This window comes from Acipenser ruthenus, chromosome 12 (assembly GCF_902713425.1).
Source record: "Acipenser ruthenus chromosome 12, fAciRut3.2 maternal haplotype, whole genome shotgun sequence".
Taxonomy (NCBI): domain Eukaryota; kingdom Metazoa; phylum Chordata; class Actinopteri; order Acipenseriformes; family Acipenseridae; genus Acipenser; species Acipenser ruthenus.
The window spans coordinates 37514304-37530375 of NC_081200.1; the positions used below are offsets into that span (position 1 = coordinate 37514304).

The 16072-nt window shown below is 38.2% G+C and overlaps 1 protein-coding gene across 1 annotated transcript in view; it reads left to right on the forward strand.

The window, feature by feature from the left end:
- Positions 1-16072, forward strand: part of LOC117417070 (transforming growth factor beta receptor type 3-like) — a 70749-nt gene that overhangs the window by 36916 nt on the left and 17761 nt on the right. The window contains exons 4-8 of the mRNA XM_034028786.3: positions 454-591; positions 7764-7947; positions 9546-9714; positions 11015-11162; positions 14355-14541. Of these exons, the coding sequence (XP_033884677.3) occupies positions 454-591; positions 7764-7947; positions 9546-9714; positions 11015-11162; positions 14355-14541 (826 nt within the window). The remainder of the gene's footprint in view (positions 1-453; positions 592-7763; positions 7948-9545; positions 9715-11014; positions 11163-14354; positions 14542-16072) is intronic.

The window sequence follows — 16072 nt, forward strand, 5'->3', positions numbered from 1 at the left end:
TACTCTCATCAGCAATGAGAAAACATGTTTATTCTGATAAATTATGAAATGGCTACACCTCGTATTTACTGATGCTTTCTGTATTTTCTTTATTTTCTCTATGTTTAAATGCAGTACTCCCAGCACACCTATTCTTACTCATTATATTAAAAAAAGTGCTATTTTAGCTCGATTATGTAATGCTCTTACCAAAAAACAAAAGCAATCCATACATCCCCTATTACCATAGTTCTATTCCTGATAGTAAAATAATTGCATTTAAAATTATATATATTTACTGACTGGCAAGGACAAAAAAAAGGTCCAAAATTGTCACCCAGGTCACTAATTGAATAGTCAGCTATCAGTCAATAGAAGATGCAATGGTGCTCTACAGCGATGCCTTGAGTAGTTGTAGAAATGGCTTTCATTGATTTTTCATCATGGTAACGCTCTTGCATTCACTCTCTAAAGGTGACTCTGCATGTGAAGCCCATCAGCTCACTCATGACCCATCACAAGGCTCTGGTGTTCATGCTCAATTCACCTCAGCCCATGGAATGGAAGCTGAAGACAGAGAAGCTGTTGCCAGGAGTCCAGAGAACCTTCTATGTGAGTAAAAAAACATCCTATTGCTAAAGGCTTGCATTGCTTCATATGCAAACTTATTGGGTACAGTTTCTAAGTGTGAACTCAGTACTGATCATTGAAAGGTATCTAAAAGCACTTTGATGCTTTAAGATGGTCCTGTGTTTGAAGTGATAATTGTGATCATATTGTAATTTTACAGCATTGCAAGAACTGAGAACAAACTACGTGAAGGTTTCTACTGTAGACCTGTTGCAGATAGAGCAGCACTTGGAAGTGAGACACACTGTTAATATTTGTGTGTAAAGTATTTTTTTGGTAACAAGCTTATTTAATCTCATAGATACAACATGTCTTTGTATGACGTTCTGTGGTAGCCATGGATACATTAGAACTGTTACATGGCTCACTGAGTTCAACATGTTGTTTATGGAAAATAGAAAGTAAAAAAAATGAAAATATTAGAAAGCTATGCCTCCCTGAATTTGTACTGTGCAATGAATGTATTTATAACATGTATGCAATTTTGTAGGTGAAGTAGTCCTTTAATGGAGTGCTAACCGAAGTTTCAAAATCAGTGTTCCAGTGTCATCACTGCCCCCCACCCTTCACTTTTGTTGAAGATCACCTGGTTCTTTGCTTGCATTTCATAATTAATTTCCAAGATAAAGCTGTAGATGAAAAGTAGCTCCTGCTTCCTGGTACTTAAACACTTCATGCATATTAATTCAAACTCACTTCACTGGACCTGCTGCAATCAGACCTGCAGCAAAGATACCAGGGTGCCGCAGTTTATCTACAGAGTTTTTATTTATTAACATAAGAAAAACAATTGAATAACCGAAAGAATCTTAGAATAAAAGGACGACCAGTGTACTCAAAAAATAAATAACCAAGGTAGATGATCTGGTGTGATGTAATACTATAGGGCTGTTCAAGTCGTGCAGTAATGATATCCTCTTGGGAAAATGCTGAGCCATAAGACTTTAGAGTGTTATTAGAGTGAATTCAGGGGATCCTACAGTGAGTTAATGGGTAAGCGCACAGTGAGTCAATATTCAAGTGAGAGAGCAAAAGTCTGACTTGGTCATTGTTTCTTCAGGTCAAAAACCTATGACAAATGTACTACTTAAGTAAGAATGAGTGAATCTGAGGGAACACAAAGCCCCTTTTTTAGGAATAGCAGCTTGAACTCTTCTTCTAGGAGACCAACGTTGCTGTCTCAAACCCCAGGTCTCCCCTGGTGTGCCATGCAGTGGCCTGAAACCTAGTCTCCTGAAACAAAAATTCCAGTGACATTGTGTTCCCTCAGCTTAAGAATGGCTTATTAAACTGTTTTCTTTGTTTATTCATTCACGTCACATGACTCACTCAGCAGTATTATCTATACCACGATGTTACCAGTGCTCTTCAGGTGCATTTCTCTCAGTAGAAGCGTGCCTAGTGTTTGCTCCATCAGTGTGCTTGTCTGTACCGCACAGGAGAGACAGGATGTGTGAGATTTAAATAACCCCCAAGCTCTGTATCCTTTCCACATGAAGCCAAGGTATTTTTTCTTGGCCAGGCTTGTTGCAAGTTAATGTGAAAAGCATGTGGGTATTTGTTTTCACAGGTACTTTGTCCAAAAAAAAAACAAAAAAAAACAACTATTCATGCAAAAACAATGTTGAATATCCTTGCCCAGATTTTTGTATGATTCTTGTATTAGGCTTAATAATGTGTTTGGATATCATTTTTTGCTTTACATTAGCTAAGCTTAACTTATAAAGCACAGCGTTTTCTTTTTTCTTTTATTTCTTTTTTTAATACTCTGAGCCTGTACCACAAAACCACAAGAAGTTTGATGGCTCAGCCTTAATTTTTAGACAGCCAATAAAAGTCACTGAAACAAGTGTTATTTGATTTGGTCCGAGTAGTATTTATCAGGAAATCAGAAAGCTACATTGGCAATAATAAGTTAAACAGGTCCAGATGTGAAGTGAAGCAGTGAAATAGAGGCGAGCCCCATGCAGGTCCAGAGGCTGTGTTAATGACACAGACACACTCCATGCTCCAGTTCAATGCAGAACCCAGCATATCTTCCAATTGGGCCTCAGGCACAAAATATATTCAGTGCAGCCAGTGTTTTGTTCAAGGGATTCAGTTTCAGACACCCAAGTGATTATGTAAATCACCCACATAAGTAAATGTCTGCATATTTAGTGTGGAAAGGGAGTTTTTTTTTTTTTATTAACCAAACTGTAACTTACATTTGACATGTAATGACTCAGCTATTCCTTGCTGAAATCTAAAGTTTGAACCTCTGCCTTGCAAACGTGGTTTTTTTTTGTTTGTTTTTTTTACTGATTTAACTCATAATTGTTCATTGGCTTTCATGTGTTTACTTCGAGGTTAATTATTATTTTTTTGTATCATGAATTCATTTTATTGTAACAGATAAACAAATACTAAAATAATTGTATGTTGGTAATGAATTTGCTGGGGAAATGCGTGTCATTTTTGAGATCCTAATTCCTACAATGAGAAGTTTATTGTACAGTAATTCAGTTTGCTATCAATGAAAAAGAGTTCACGCAATTGAATATGTACTGCAATATGAATACAATTAAAAAACACCTAATCTGTATTATAGGACTGGAGGCAGCCAGGTATTACAGTAGGCAAGGAGCTATAGTTGAATGTATAGCACATGTGTACGATATACCTCAAGGGGAATGTCTCTAACAAGTCACTGTGGGCCCTATAGATACAATGAGTGATTCATGACAGTATATTAGGACATTTTTAAAAATCTATTGTGTATAGTGGATAGTGGCATGCCTGCCATTAAGATGTAACTGTTATAGAACTGGGTGCAGCTGCTGCCTAGCTTTGTTAAGTACAGCTGATCATGCAAGTTAAAGGGGAGGGCAATTTGTAGGTGCTGTACCCAGTGAAAATGAAAAACACAAGAAGAATACCAAGATGAGAAAAATATGATGTCATGTATTGCATTTCATTACTGGGGAGTTTATTGCGCTTTGATGAAATGTGTAATTGGTAATAGGACCCTCTTGTTCAAACTGGCCAGCGTATATTGTCTCAGATTTCAGTTTATTTATTTTTTTGTTGATTCTCATTTCCTTCTGCTCCCCATCAATATGATCTAGCTCCAGATAGGCAGACAGTATACGTTGAATTCAAATATACAATACAGCATTGTCGTTGGTGTGACTGGCTTTGTGCTCACTTTCTGAATTCGGATTCTGACAAACTGCTGTGAAATGTATACAGGGATAATAAGACTGTTCAATACAAAGCAGCAAGCTTTGAGCTAGAATGTTTATTTATCTTAAGGTACTTTATTATTATTATTATTATTATTATTATTATTATTATTATTATTATTATTATTATTATTATTATTATTATTATTAGTTTACAAGCATAAGACATTTGACTCTACATTGTAAAACATATACAGTATCTATTGCAAAATGGAAACATACAGTATAATATCCAAATTAACTATGATACCCTTACCAGATCTCCAGATAGCAAGATAGGGAATACTTTACCCCCTTCAAGCACCAGTGTACATCACAGCCGATATTACCTGCTAGATAACTGACTGTGATGGCTGTTAGGTGTCCTAATCCAAACATGAGGTCAGTTATCTGCAGGTAATGGTCACTGCATTTTTTAAAGAGTTTTTTTAAGATTATAGTTTGGACTGGATTGCTCAGGCCACTCAAGGTTTGAAAGTCCCTGTAAGCTTTTAGAGGCCACTGACCAGCGAGATAAAGGATTGCTCTACTGGGAACCCAATTCTGTCTTCTCAGAACCATGACTAATAGATGCACAGAACAACACCCTATGAACCTAGATTTCATTATTTTAATGCAGACGAAAAATGATGCATTACAAAAACATTTAAGATAGATATTTGACTTCCGCCAAGCTATTAATGAAATCCCCTGCCTTTGACCAGCTTTTTTTTTTTTTTTTATGCATTTCGATTTGTTAGACTAAACTGTTGCTTAGTTAGCAGCTGAAGATAACACAAGCTTGATAACTGATATAAAACATTTGACACTTGCTTTCCTGCATTGTGCACATGTGGCATTAATATGTGAATGTTGACAGGTAGAAACACCAGGAAACCGCATTAAATTGTGCTTTTAAAGACCCATGGGCTGGGGAGAAAAGCTGGCAGCAGGCAGCTGTTGTTTTGGAAAAAGAAAGAGCCACAGCATGGTTAAGTGAGTTTTTAACCTTTTAAGGTTTGCCTCACAGGCACTGCTCTTATTTCTAATTGGGTAGAGCAAATCTCGTGAAACATTTAGCGTGTGCATTTAGTGTACACGTTTACAGTTAGGCCATATTTAGGAGGATGTGACATCAGTTGTTGTTGACTCTGAACCTGTAGAAATTGTTATCTGGAGTCAGAGCCAATGTTTTCTTCCCTCGTCAAGACTACCTGTTCTACATATTATGATAAACAGTGCTATTCCCAGACAGTCTGGTACATTTAAAAAAAAAAGATTGAGTATTTTAACTAAAGATTTATTTTAAGTTGCACTGCAGTAAAAGTTTTGGTTTTGATATCTTTTTATTACCATCGTGCAGAGAGCCAAAATTGTTGAGGAGACCATCCAAAGGTTGAGCAGATGTTTGACAACACAAATGTTGCGGTGTACTGGGAGAGAATGTCAAGCTTTCAGTTTTAATAACTTACAGTAAGGCTGGGTGAAGTGTATTCAAAGCATGTGCCATTGTGCCATCTCCTTAATATCACACTGAACTCAAAGCAACATATTTTGAGCAGTAGGTAAGTTGGCAAAGAGTCTGTTAACATAGTTGATCAGTTGAAATGTATATGCATTTGCAAATGTGTGAGCAAGATTACAACACAACATCCCAGGCTGTCACTTGACTGTTTATGGTATGAAACTGTACTTCAAGAATAATAGTTTTTAAAAAAACCGAACCAGACTGTCTAGACCAGCTGCAGAGGCACCACAGAGTAGATTGTTGAACACATGTGAATGTTTATTTCACTGAAATGAAGCATATGGGGCTAGCTCCATTAAAGCCAAAGGGGTGGTCTTTCACATTACAGTGATTTTAACTGGGGGCCGTGGTGCCAAAATCAAAATCAGCACTTCATTGCAGTTTTACACACGTATTAAGTCCCGTTCCCCCCCCCCCCTTTTTAAATTTTGTTTTTAACATCTGTTTTTTAATCTGCCTAGTTTTCACTGAATTTCATATTCTCTCCGCTTTTAACAGAGAGAATGATAATAAAAATACATAAATAAATAAGATTCCCACTCACAGTTAAACTCCTGTACAATTCAGTAGCTGTTTTTCAATCAGATCTGCTCAGATTGACTGTATTTTCCATGGTAGCAGCTGTCACACTGCAAGCTAACGATATACACAGAGACGAAGTATAGTTCTGGTATTGCTGTTCTGGAGTGCATGTGAGCGTCCACTGGGATGCAATGATCTCAATGTTGCAGACTAGTAATGTTGTTATCATTTAAACCAGATGGATACCATGGGGCCTGTGGGTGTACTGTCTGTGCTTCTGCCCAGTTCTGATACGTCACCCATTTTGAAAGCCTTCACAGTATTTATAGCAAAGGACAATATGTGTATTGTATAAACACTGGAAACTCAATGCTGAATAAACATACCATGCATAAAAAGAATGAGTACAGGTTTCAAGAGATCTATAAAAACAGGAGAGGAGGAGACAAGGGCATATTTTGGAATTTTTTTTTTGTTTTGTCATAAAGAGACCTGGTGTTGTATTATTATAAAGTGCATTCCTAACATTGCTTTCCTAACTCCATAGTGTAAACATCTCCTTGACGGTATAGAGAATGCTGAGGATAAACACACTCATTTATGTTTCATATGCAATGCGCTATAATCGAATTGTAGTGTTTCATCCTTGAAAAAGGAAAGTATCTGTGTTTTACATCTCCTTAGCTTTACTGTATATTTACACAAAGCCACTTTAGAATGAGCCTATGAGCTGTCTGGGTAATTGTAACCTTGTGTGCTGGTACTTTTCCTTTATGAATGACTGTGCAACATACTGTACAATTATTTATTTTCTGTCAGGCTCTTTAGATTTAATCCCGTTCACAATGGAAAGACCAATCAAGTAAACCACCTTTCTCGCTGTTAAAATGCTAGAAACCAAACAAACTCCTTGTACTGGGTTTGGATATACACACAGCAGGCACTCAGGACTGAAGATAACTTTAAAATTCATAGAGGAAACCATACACTTTACAAATGTGTGCATTGAAACTAACAATGTAAATGATGTGTTTGTCCAATGTGTTTTAAACATTGAATATAAATTTATTTACAGAATATTAGCCCAGACTTTCAATGTTTTGGTGTATTATTATTATTTGTTTATTTAGCAGACGCCTTTATCCAGGGCGACTTACAGAGACTAGGGTGTGTGAACTACGCATCAGCTGCAGAGTCACTTACAATTACATCTCACCCGAAAGACAGAGCACAAGGAGATGAAGTGACTTGCTCAGGGTCACACAATGAGTCAGTGGCTGAGGTGGGATTTGAACCGGGGACCTTCTGGTTAGCCCTTTTCTTTAACCACTGGACCACACAGCCTCCATTGACTGTATGTATGTGCAGTAATAAATAGGGAAAGTTCAGTCCAGTCAAGTATAGCTTTCTAAAGTACCCTCATTTAAATACAGCATCTAAAAAAACCAAAAACCAGCAACTATAAAACTTTTCAGTATATGCTTATACCAGATAAACTACTGTCTGCTCTTGGGGAACGGTATAACAAGAAGCACTGTAATAAATGTATCTGAAATGACTTTGTGTCAGAATGGATGGGAGGCTGTAACAAGAAGTGGAGCTTTGACAGGAACGTATCTGGAGTATTGTGGTATAAATGAAACGTTCAAAACCCTCTCCTGTGTGGTATCCCAGACGTGTTCATACACCAAGTATCTCGATCATCTTTCTCATAGCAACAGGCTACAGGGACTCTCACCCCTAACTGGAGCGTGTATTGAAAGGTTTGATTAATGCCTGGTTCCAGCTGTTGCGCTGCCCCCAGCCAGCAGCAATGATTGGGAGCAGGGGTGATTGAAGGTGTCAGTGACAGTTGGAGTACTCGAGCTGAGGTTAACGTCTGGTTCTTTCCTGCCCCACAGGTGTCTGAAGGTTCCATGGTCCACTTCCAGTCTGGAAACTTCTCTGCGTCAGCAGTGCAGCACCAGGAGAAGCTCCCTCAAGGCAACAAACATCTTCTAGTCTGGGCTCAGAAAAAATACGGAGCGGTGACCTCATTCACAGAGGTCAAAGTCGCTCGGAACATCTACATCAAAGTAGGAGAGGGTAGGTAAAACGGGGGCTGCAGTAACAGGGTTTTAACCCATGGCAACGTGCAACGCAAGCGAGCGTCCTACCACTTTGCTTTAGAACTGGTCTCATCTCATCGAGAGGGGTCAGAATCTGCTTCTCATTACACTAGCTTCAATCAACCCTTTCCCTCTGACCCCCATAGCTTTTGGCACTGTCAACTGGAAATCTACAGTATGACTTGAGACAACCCAAGAGGGAGTAGTGGGTGCTTCTAAAGTCACGTGACCAAATCTTGGATATGCCATTAAGAAATATACACCTAGAACAATAAAACTTGGCTATGATGTATTGTTGCAGCCTGTGACTCTGTGACTGTGACGTATCCATGTAATGGGCCAGTTGTTTATTTGGAGTGTGTGAGTAAGAATGAAAACAGCTTTTTTTTCTGATTTTAAAAGCCATAAGAAGTCAGCAGCTGTGGTAATATTTACAGGATAGAGAGCTTAGTAAAGCCTAGTCTTGTATAAAATAGTTAAGTCAGTAAAACCTGGCTTTTTCATTTTATGAAAATTCATTATAAGAGGTTAATATTTTACTACTACAATAATGGCCCAATTTACATAAAGCAAGAATGGCACTTTAAAATAGGTGGGTCATATAACATTATTGCATATATTTAAAACTGTATTACACTTCCAGCACGCATGCAGCCCAGAGTGAACATTTTCTTCTTGTAGTCCATTGTTCTGAAGGTTTGAACTCACTGTAGTAAATTATTAGAACACCCCACTCACTTCTTTTAAAGGAGATGTAAACTAACCACATCTTTTTATATCCTTCAGACTGGCACGTTTTCACTTGCTTAAGCTTCCCAGTGTCCTGCTAATTCAGGGCGGAAATACCTCTTGTATAATAAATTCATAGTTACTGCATTGCCAACATGACTTTATATGTCACACATATACCATTTGGCTTGATGGCTTACAAATCCATCATTGTGCTGTCATGCCTTTATGTAATGTGTCTTGAAGTTATGGTCAGTTTATTATTTAATACAGATTTTTTAGTGATATGTTTGTTATACTTTTCCAATAAAAATATCTAAACAGTCTTCTGAACATGACAGAGATATTATCTCTGTCAAAAAATACTGTTCCCTTTCCTTGCCTCAGGATTTTCCGTGTGTCAGTTTTTCAAAAACATGGAACAGCACAAAAGGACAGCTCCAATAAAGATGATGTCTCCCCTTCATCAGGTTCATCAGAACTACAAAGAGTGCAGGAAGAGATAACATGGAGGAGTGGTGTGTCGCTTCATAACATGGAGGCTATTAAAGAGACTTATCAGACGGGTCTATGCTACAACTTCAAATGAAACTAAAAAATACAAACAGTGATACACATTAACTCCCAATCCTCTTAGTCATGAACTCATCACAGAGGCGCAGAAAGACCATTGAAACACAGAATGGAAATTGAAGTTTTATGCACAAGCCCTAAAAACATGTTCCTATCTCGAGCTGGAACCAACACCTCATTTAATGACCAGTACTGATTGCAGTGCAGTTAAAAGATTCTCAGAGCAGCGTTTTGCAAGTTTTGTGCTCATGCCTCTATTATGTTCTCTTTCAGACCCAGTTTTTCCTGCCAACTGCACCATTGAGAAGAACTTCCTGTCTCTGAATTACCTGGCTGAGTATCTGCAGCCTAAGCCTGCCCAGGGCTGTCTGCTGTCCAGCCTAGGTGAACAGAAAGAGGTCCACATCATTGAGCTGCAAGCTCCAAACTCCAACCCCTACAGGTACGGTGCAGCAGTCTGTCTGTCTTTTCACAGCTTACACTGCTGGTTTACAGAACACTGTAGAAAACAGTTATATGAGTCACAAAATTATTTATCAATGGATACTAAATGTTCTCTGCATTCTCTAGGTAAGATATGTACTGTAGTTTGGTGTAAATATTTAACTGATGTTTCCTAAAATACCTTTTCCTTATCCACTTGTAGAAGCCAACTGATAGTAATCTATTTTTCTATTTCCTTTCTCAAACAATAGTTCAGCATAAAACCAAAAGAAACCTACACCCCAGCAGGATTCATTGTTCAAAAACACACAATGCAGTACAGTACAATTTTAGCTTCTAGAACTCCTGTTATGAACTCTTTGTTGGAAGCAATCAGTCCAAGTACATGTAATCTTGAGTCATAACTTAAATGGGATTCTTCAATTCTTGAATTTTTGTAGTTACAAGGATGGCAATAAGACTCCTATTGCAAAGCAGTTTCACCCATTCCATGTTTTACTGCAAGCTTGATTGAGTGTATAGGTCACACACTGAGGTGTGTCTTATTAAACTTCATAGTAAAACCAGAAATTAATGAAACTGCTATGTAATGGGAGTATAATTTCCATCCCTAATAATAATACATGTGTAATGCTGTACTATTCACAAATATTACCACCGTGCTAAATTTGAAAAAAATAAACTGCCTATGTTACAGAACTAGAAAAAAACAAATAAGATGTATGTAAGAGATCTTGCTGTAAGCTAACCTCCTGAGTTATTGATTTAAAGCATATGACTGTCAACATTTTGTTTTCTTTTTATATTAAAAAACCTGTTGTTAAATGCTTTTGTAATATGGCTCCTTTCAGCTGTTGGTATAAATGTCATAAGTTATCAAGTACCAAGTTCAGAATGTAACTCCAGCGCTGGCACGGGCGCCTGTTTCATGCAGAAGGCTCCGTATTCAGAGAAACATTACAAATTCCAAACCTGATACCAATCTTTTGTTTCCAGTATAGTGAGTTTTAGAATCTCGTAAAGGCATTATATTGCTGAAAAATGTACCCTGAAACCACTGGCACAGGAAGAATGTAGCAACAGTGTTATGCACAATCAAGTGTGTGTGTGCGTGCGTGCGTGCATGTGTGTAGTAGTAGTAACCAGTCTGTTTTGCACATGTCTTCTTCTCTGGGACACTGTCCAGATTTTTAATCAACTGGCCAGACATTGGAGACATGATAATGTGGAAGAAGTTTGATAAATGTACAATTCCTGGCATTCTGAGTTTTACTATATGTCCTTTCTCTCCAAAACAGCGCTTTCCAGGTGGATATAATTGTTGACATCAGACCTCTCAAGCCAGACAGCACACTTTTCAGAGACCTGGTGCTAATCCTGAAGTGTGAAAAGTCAGTCAATTGGGTAATTAGGGCCCATGGCATCATTGGAAAGCTGGACGTTCTGGTACGTACTCAGCTTGCACTCTGGATGACTTCTCAGGACCAACACTTCTTTATGTTGCTAACAAATAGGCTGACACTTGTTAGCATGCTCTGTTCTGCACCAACAGTTATTATGAATGATTTTCAGATTCTGGAGGGACTGAGAATAGGATCCCCTACACTGTATTTCTGACCTGTGGCATATGCTGTGTGAAAAGCCCCTCTTTTCCAACATCTGCCACACTTACTAACACTAGTTAGACAATAAATGTGTCACTTTTCTGACATGTGAATAATGCCCTGTTTCGGCTGTGCTGAGGAAGTAGGTTCTGTGAAATTTTCATAGATGGCCCTGTAGTTTTCACCATATCAAATGGAGAGGCAGACTTTTTTTTCAAAAGGCAACCTGACAGATTATTTTTCTTACACGTCTGGCCTTGCTAGTCCGTCATCCATCAAAACATGAATTATGTGAATTATGTGTACACATTATTTGTGAATGGTCCGAGGATTCGTCTGTGTGGTGATTACCTCTCTAAAGAGCGTAGATACTTCCAGAGAGGCCTGAACCTCATTTACTTACTAGATTTGGAAAGTGAACCCTCTCTAGAGAGTTGACCCGGGGCGCAAGGATAAAAGCGGCTCCTTTTCTAATTATTGATCTTTGGCACACAGTCAGAATCAGGCAAGTTATGGAGTGAAATGAAGAACGGCCTCCAAAACTGAAAACTACTTCTTACATGCTTGAAATTCTGCTCTAAAATATGTGCAATCCTTTAAATGTCAAATATGTTATCCCTCATCCTCTAAATCACCCATGCAGATCTTCCAAGAGATCCATCTCAAACAGTTTTTCAGTTGTACAAATAACCCTAATTATAAGTAAGTTGAAATTCCTGCTGAGCCTCAAAGCACAGACAAAATGTTTAAATAAAGCATCATCCTTCAAGCAAGGGAGGAATTTATTAAAACCAAAAGCTCTGTACATTATATTTATACACAGATATGTCAGGTTCCGTTTAAGGCAGATTTGCCCCATATGAAATGATGATTTTAGGTGGTAATACAAGTATTGTTTTTATTATTTAATTACGAAATGCCTCATGTTTCAGGTTTCCAAGAAGACAAATACTACAATTAACAAAGTCAAATAGAAAAAATGTTTTCGTTTTTTTCAACGTCTTCATTAGTATAAGCTGCTCTTTGCGAGTGTGAGGGTGTCCCTCATGGGAAGATGCCGGTACTGCTTGTCAGGACGTGTCATTGCTTTCAATTGAGAGAAGCAGCCGGGGCAAGTGCCAGCCATGACAGTGCACTGCTCCAAGTGTATTTGTTCAGCTGCCCTGCCATGGTATTAAATCAATGGTGTCAGCGGCACTAGGAAAGGGAAAGCGAGCAAACTCGGGGTCACTTTGTAAACCAATCCAGCGTCAACTACTGTTCGATTGGAAACACATGGAGGAAACCTGAAGCAGAGTTTTACAGACCTTGCTGGAAACTGGAAGGCTATTATAGTTAGTGAAGAATATCAAAAATACTAGAATTGAGGATATTGGCCAATTGCACTTAGAGAACACTTAGAGTACAGTCAGGAAATTGAAAGGTTCTTTCAGGTTAACCAAAGCTTTATTTTAAGACTTGTACATTAAACTAGCTCTTATAGTAGTTGGATGTATTCCTTTTGAGCACTACCCACCAGTGTCCCAGTAACTATTAGTGCAGCGAGAGAGAGAGAGAGAGGAGATATTATTTCACCATCACCGTTTACCGAGTGATTTCATGGATGTTAGCGTTTCATGACAGAACCCTAGCCTGTAACAATTTGTTATAGATGAAAGGATATAGGTTCAGTAACAGGTATGTCATCCAAGGATGTCTGTATTCTAGACTAGAGGGGAGAATGTTGGTCACAGAGCTATTATAATGACCTCATAGAAGCCTAGCTTTGGTACTGTAGACTGTGGCCACAATGAATTAAGAGGCATGGTAGATCTGTGGGAATTGTCTGTGGGAAAGGATTAACATTTGCGCACAATAACAGCAAACCGAATGGGGAACAAATGGGGAATTCAGATGAAATGTAACACATTAACATCCCGCCATTGATCAGGCACAGCCCTGGAACCCATTGGGTACATAAACTATAAGATTAGCATGCCATGTGCAAATACTATTTCTCAAATATATTTGATACACTGTATAGCTGCGCCAAAATACATTCCATTTGAAGCTGGAATATAATTAAATAGATTTGAAGCGTATTTCAGATTTCAGAAAACACAGCCATAAATAAATAAAAAAAACAGCTACATTCAAACAACCACAACATCAGTCAGGCAGCATGATATTTACCTATCTGTAGTGTCAATGGAAATAACCTAGCTTGTTTTCTTATGTTGTCAAACCAACATGGAGGGACAGTAAGGCACCGTTTGGTTTTACAGTGTCTTGTGTGGCTTACTAAGTTCATGGTTCGATTTAAATCTTCATTTTGTTATAATCAGTTTTGACAAATACAAAAGATATAGGGCTGTATTTGCAAGGCACTTGTTCCTTTTATAAAAGGAAAAACAAACTGCTGGTGTTACAGAACTAACACAACACGTTACTTTCTGTGTATTTTTTTTTATTTGATTTAATTCAAGTCTGTTATGAATAATGATGTAGTCTGTTATTATGAATATAGATGGAGTTTGTTATTATGAATAATGATGAAGTCTGTTATTATGATTAAACACAGTTTGATATTCATGAAATGGTACTTTGTTGCTGCCTGGGTTTATTATTTATTTTGTATTGCAGAGAGAGAGAGAGGGAGAGGGAGGGAGAGAGGAGAGAGAGATTGTTTCACGCCATATTGCACACTGTATACAAAATGGATCGTTTTGTGGTGCGCGAAAAATAATTTTTTGCAATACCAAGCAAGCCCAAATTTCCCACTGACTGCATCAGCAGCACTGGTACTGTATTGTAACGCTCTATGAAAATAAACAGGCTCACACAGGCAGTATTCGTCCAAACTGTTTATTATGAACACAGGTAAAAGAAATAAAAAGAAAAGGACCTCTGTCAGCCACCGATCACGCAGAAGAAATAATAATAATAAAATAACTGTCTTATTCTCAGTCACTTTTACCTAATTTGTTACACAAATGCCCCCTGGTAAGGTGCCACACACATGCCACCCACTGAAGCAGTTGTTCCCTCTTTACAGACGTCTGACAGCGCTGGCATCGACAAACATTCGAGGGAGAGCGCATTGATTACGACAGCGAAGTTGGACCTGCCCTCCAGCGCTGAGGCTTTGATTAAGTGGGTGAATGATCATGGCTACGGCCCTGTCACCACCTATACCAACGCTCCTGTGGCAAACCGCTTTCATGTGCGCCTGGAAGAAACAGGTATGAGATACGAGAGAGAGAGAGAGAGAGAGAGAGTGAGTGAAAGAGAGAGAGAGAGAGTGAAAGAAAGAGAGAGAGAGTGAAAGAGAGAGAGAGAGAGTGAGTGAAAGAGAGAGAGAGTGAGTGAGAGAGAGAGAGAGAGTGAGTGAGTGAGTGAGTGAGTGAGTGAGTGAGTGAGTGAGTGAGTGAGAGAGAGAATGCTGCGTAAAAAAATAGATGTGATCGATAATGTGCTGAAAATAATCACGGTAATCATGGTTGTCATTCGATTGATATATAAAAATGTGTTTAACATTATTATTATTATTATTATTATTATTATTATTATTATTATTATTAGTATTAGTAGTAGTAGTAGTAGTAGTAGTAGTAGTAGTGATGCAAAACACAGAGATAATGTGGCAGTGAAGAATGCCCCTTTGACGTTCCCCGACATATCAAATAGTGGTATTGCTGATTCATTTACTAATAAAACGTTAAAGTTTAACTTTGTACTTTTAACACAACATGCATTTCGCTGTCAAATCCGTAGTACTAGTACAACATTTGTTCACAGTATGGTACTGTGTGCTGCGCGTGAAGAAAGATACTCTTAAATAATAAAGAATGTGTATGGACCCTTACAGTAAATTTGCAGTTTTTCCATGCTTTTCCCGTTGTTAAACTATGCATTTGCCATAGCTTACCATGTTTTCTAATGTGCTTTACCATACCTATCTGGGCTTTCCTATACTTTACCATGCTTTCACTATACTTTATTACACTTTGCTATACATTTACAATGGTAAACCTTCACAAGAGTAATATGATCACAGATAATGTAAATGAGAAGAAACCCAATTCAGAGGGTGGGGAATTGGGAGTAGTTTGGGCAGGACTAGGATAATGTTTGTAAGAATGCCAGTGGAGTCACACAAGAAGTTAAAACAAAACTGTTAGTGCATCAAATAGATTGGACCCCAACCAAACTCCATGAAGTTAATCCAGAGACACCTGACATGTGGTGAGAACAAAGGGTCTCTCTTACTTATCCTCGGGTATTTTAAGCCCATAAAGATGTTTTGGAACAAAGTACAAGGCTTTGCAAAAACATTTACATTGGGATAATCCATGTACAATGTGTTAACATTAGATCATACAAAAAATCTAGTTCCCAAAGCACAGATGGACCCATCATACCAGTGCAGGAAATTAATTTGAATGTACTGGGCTACAGCCTGAATTAAACGGTAGCACAGTGTTCTGCAATATCACTACGAGACTGATAAGTGAAGCCAGTAATCAAAGTGTAAAACCTTCTGGGAAAGGATAATCAAAGCAAACAAAACAATGCTAAAAACGCAAATAATTTTTGGTCTCTGTTGTAAAACAAAACAATTTAAATGAACAAATCGGTTGTTCCTTCCCTGGCGCGGGGAGACACAGAGAATAATGCATTAAGCTCTCTTTTAAATGGCAACTCCTTAGCCTAGAGATAAATAGAGAAGCGTCTTGCCTCGCACTGTAATACGAGCCCCAGTACAGACGTGAG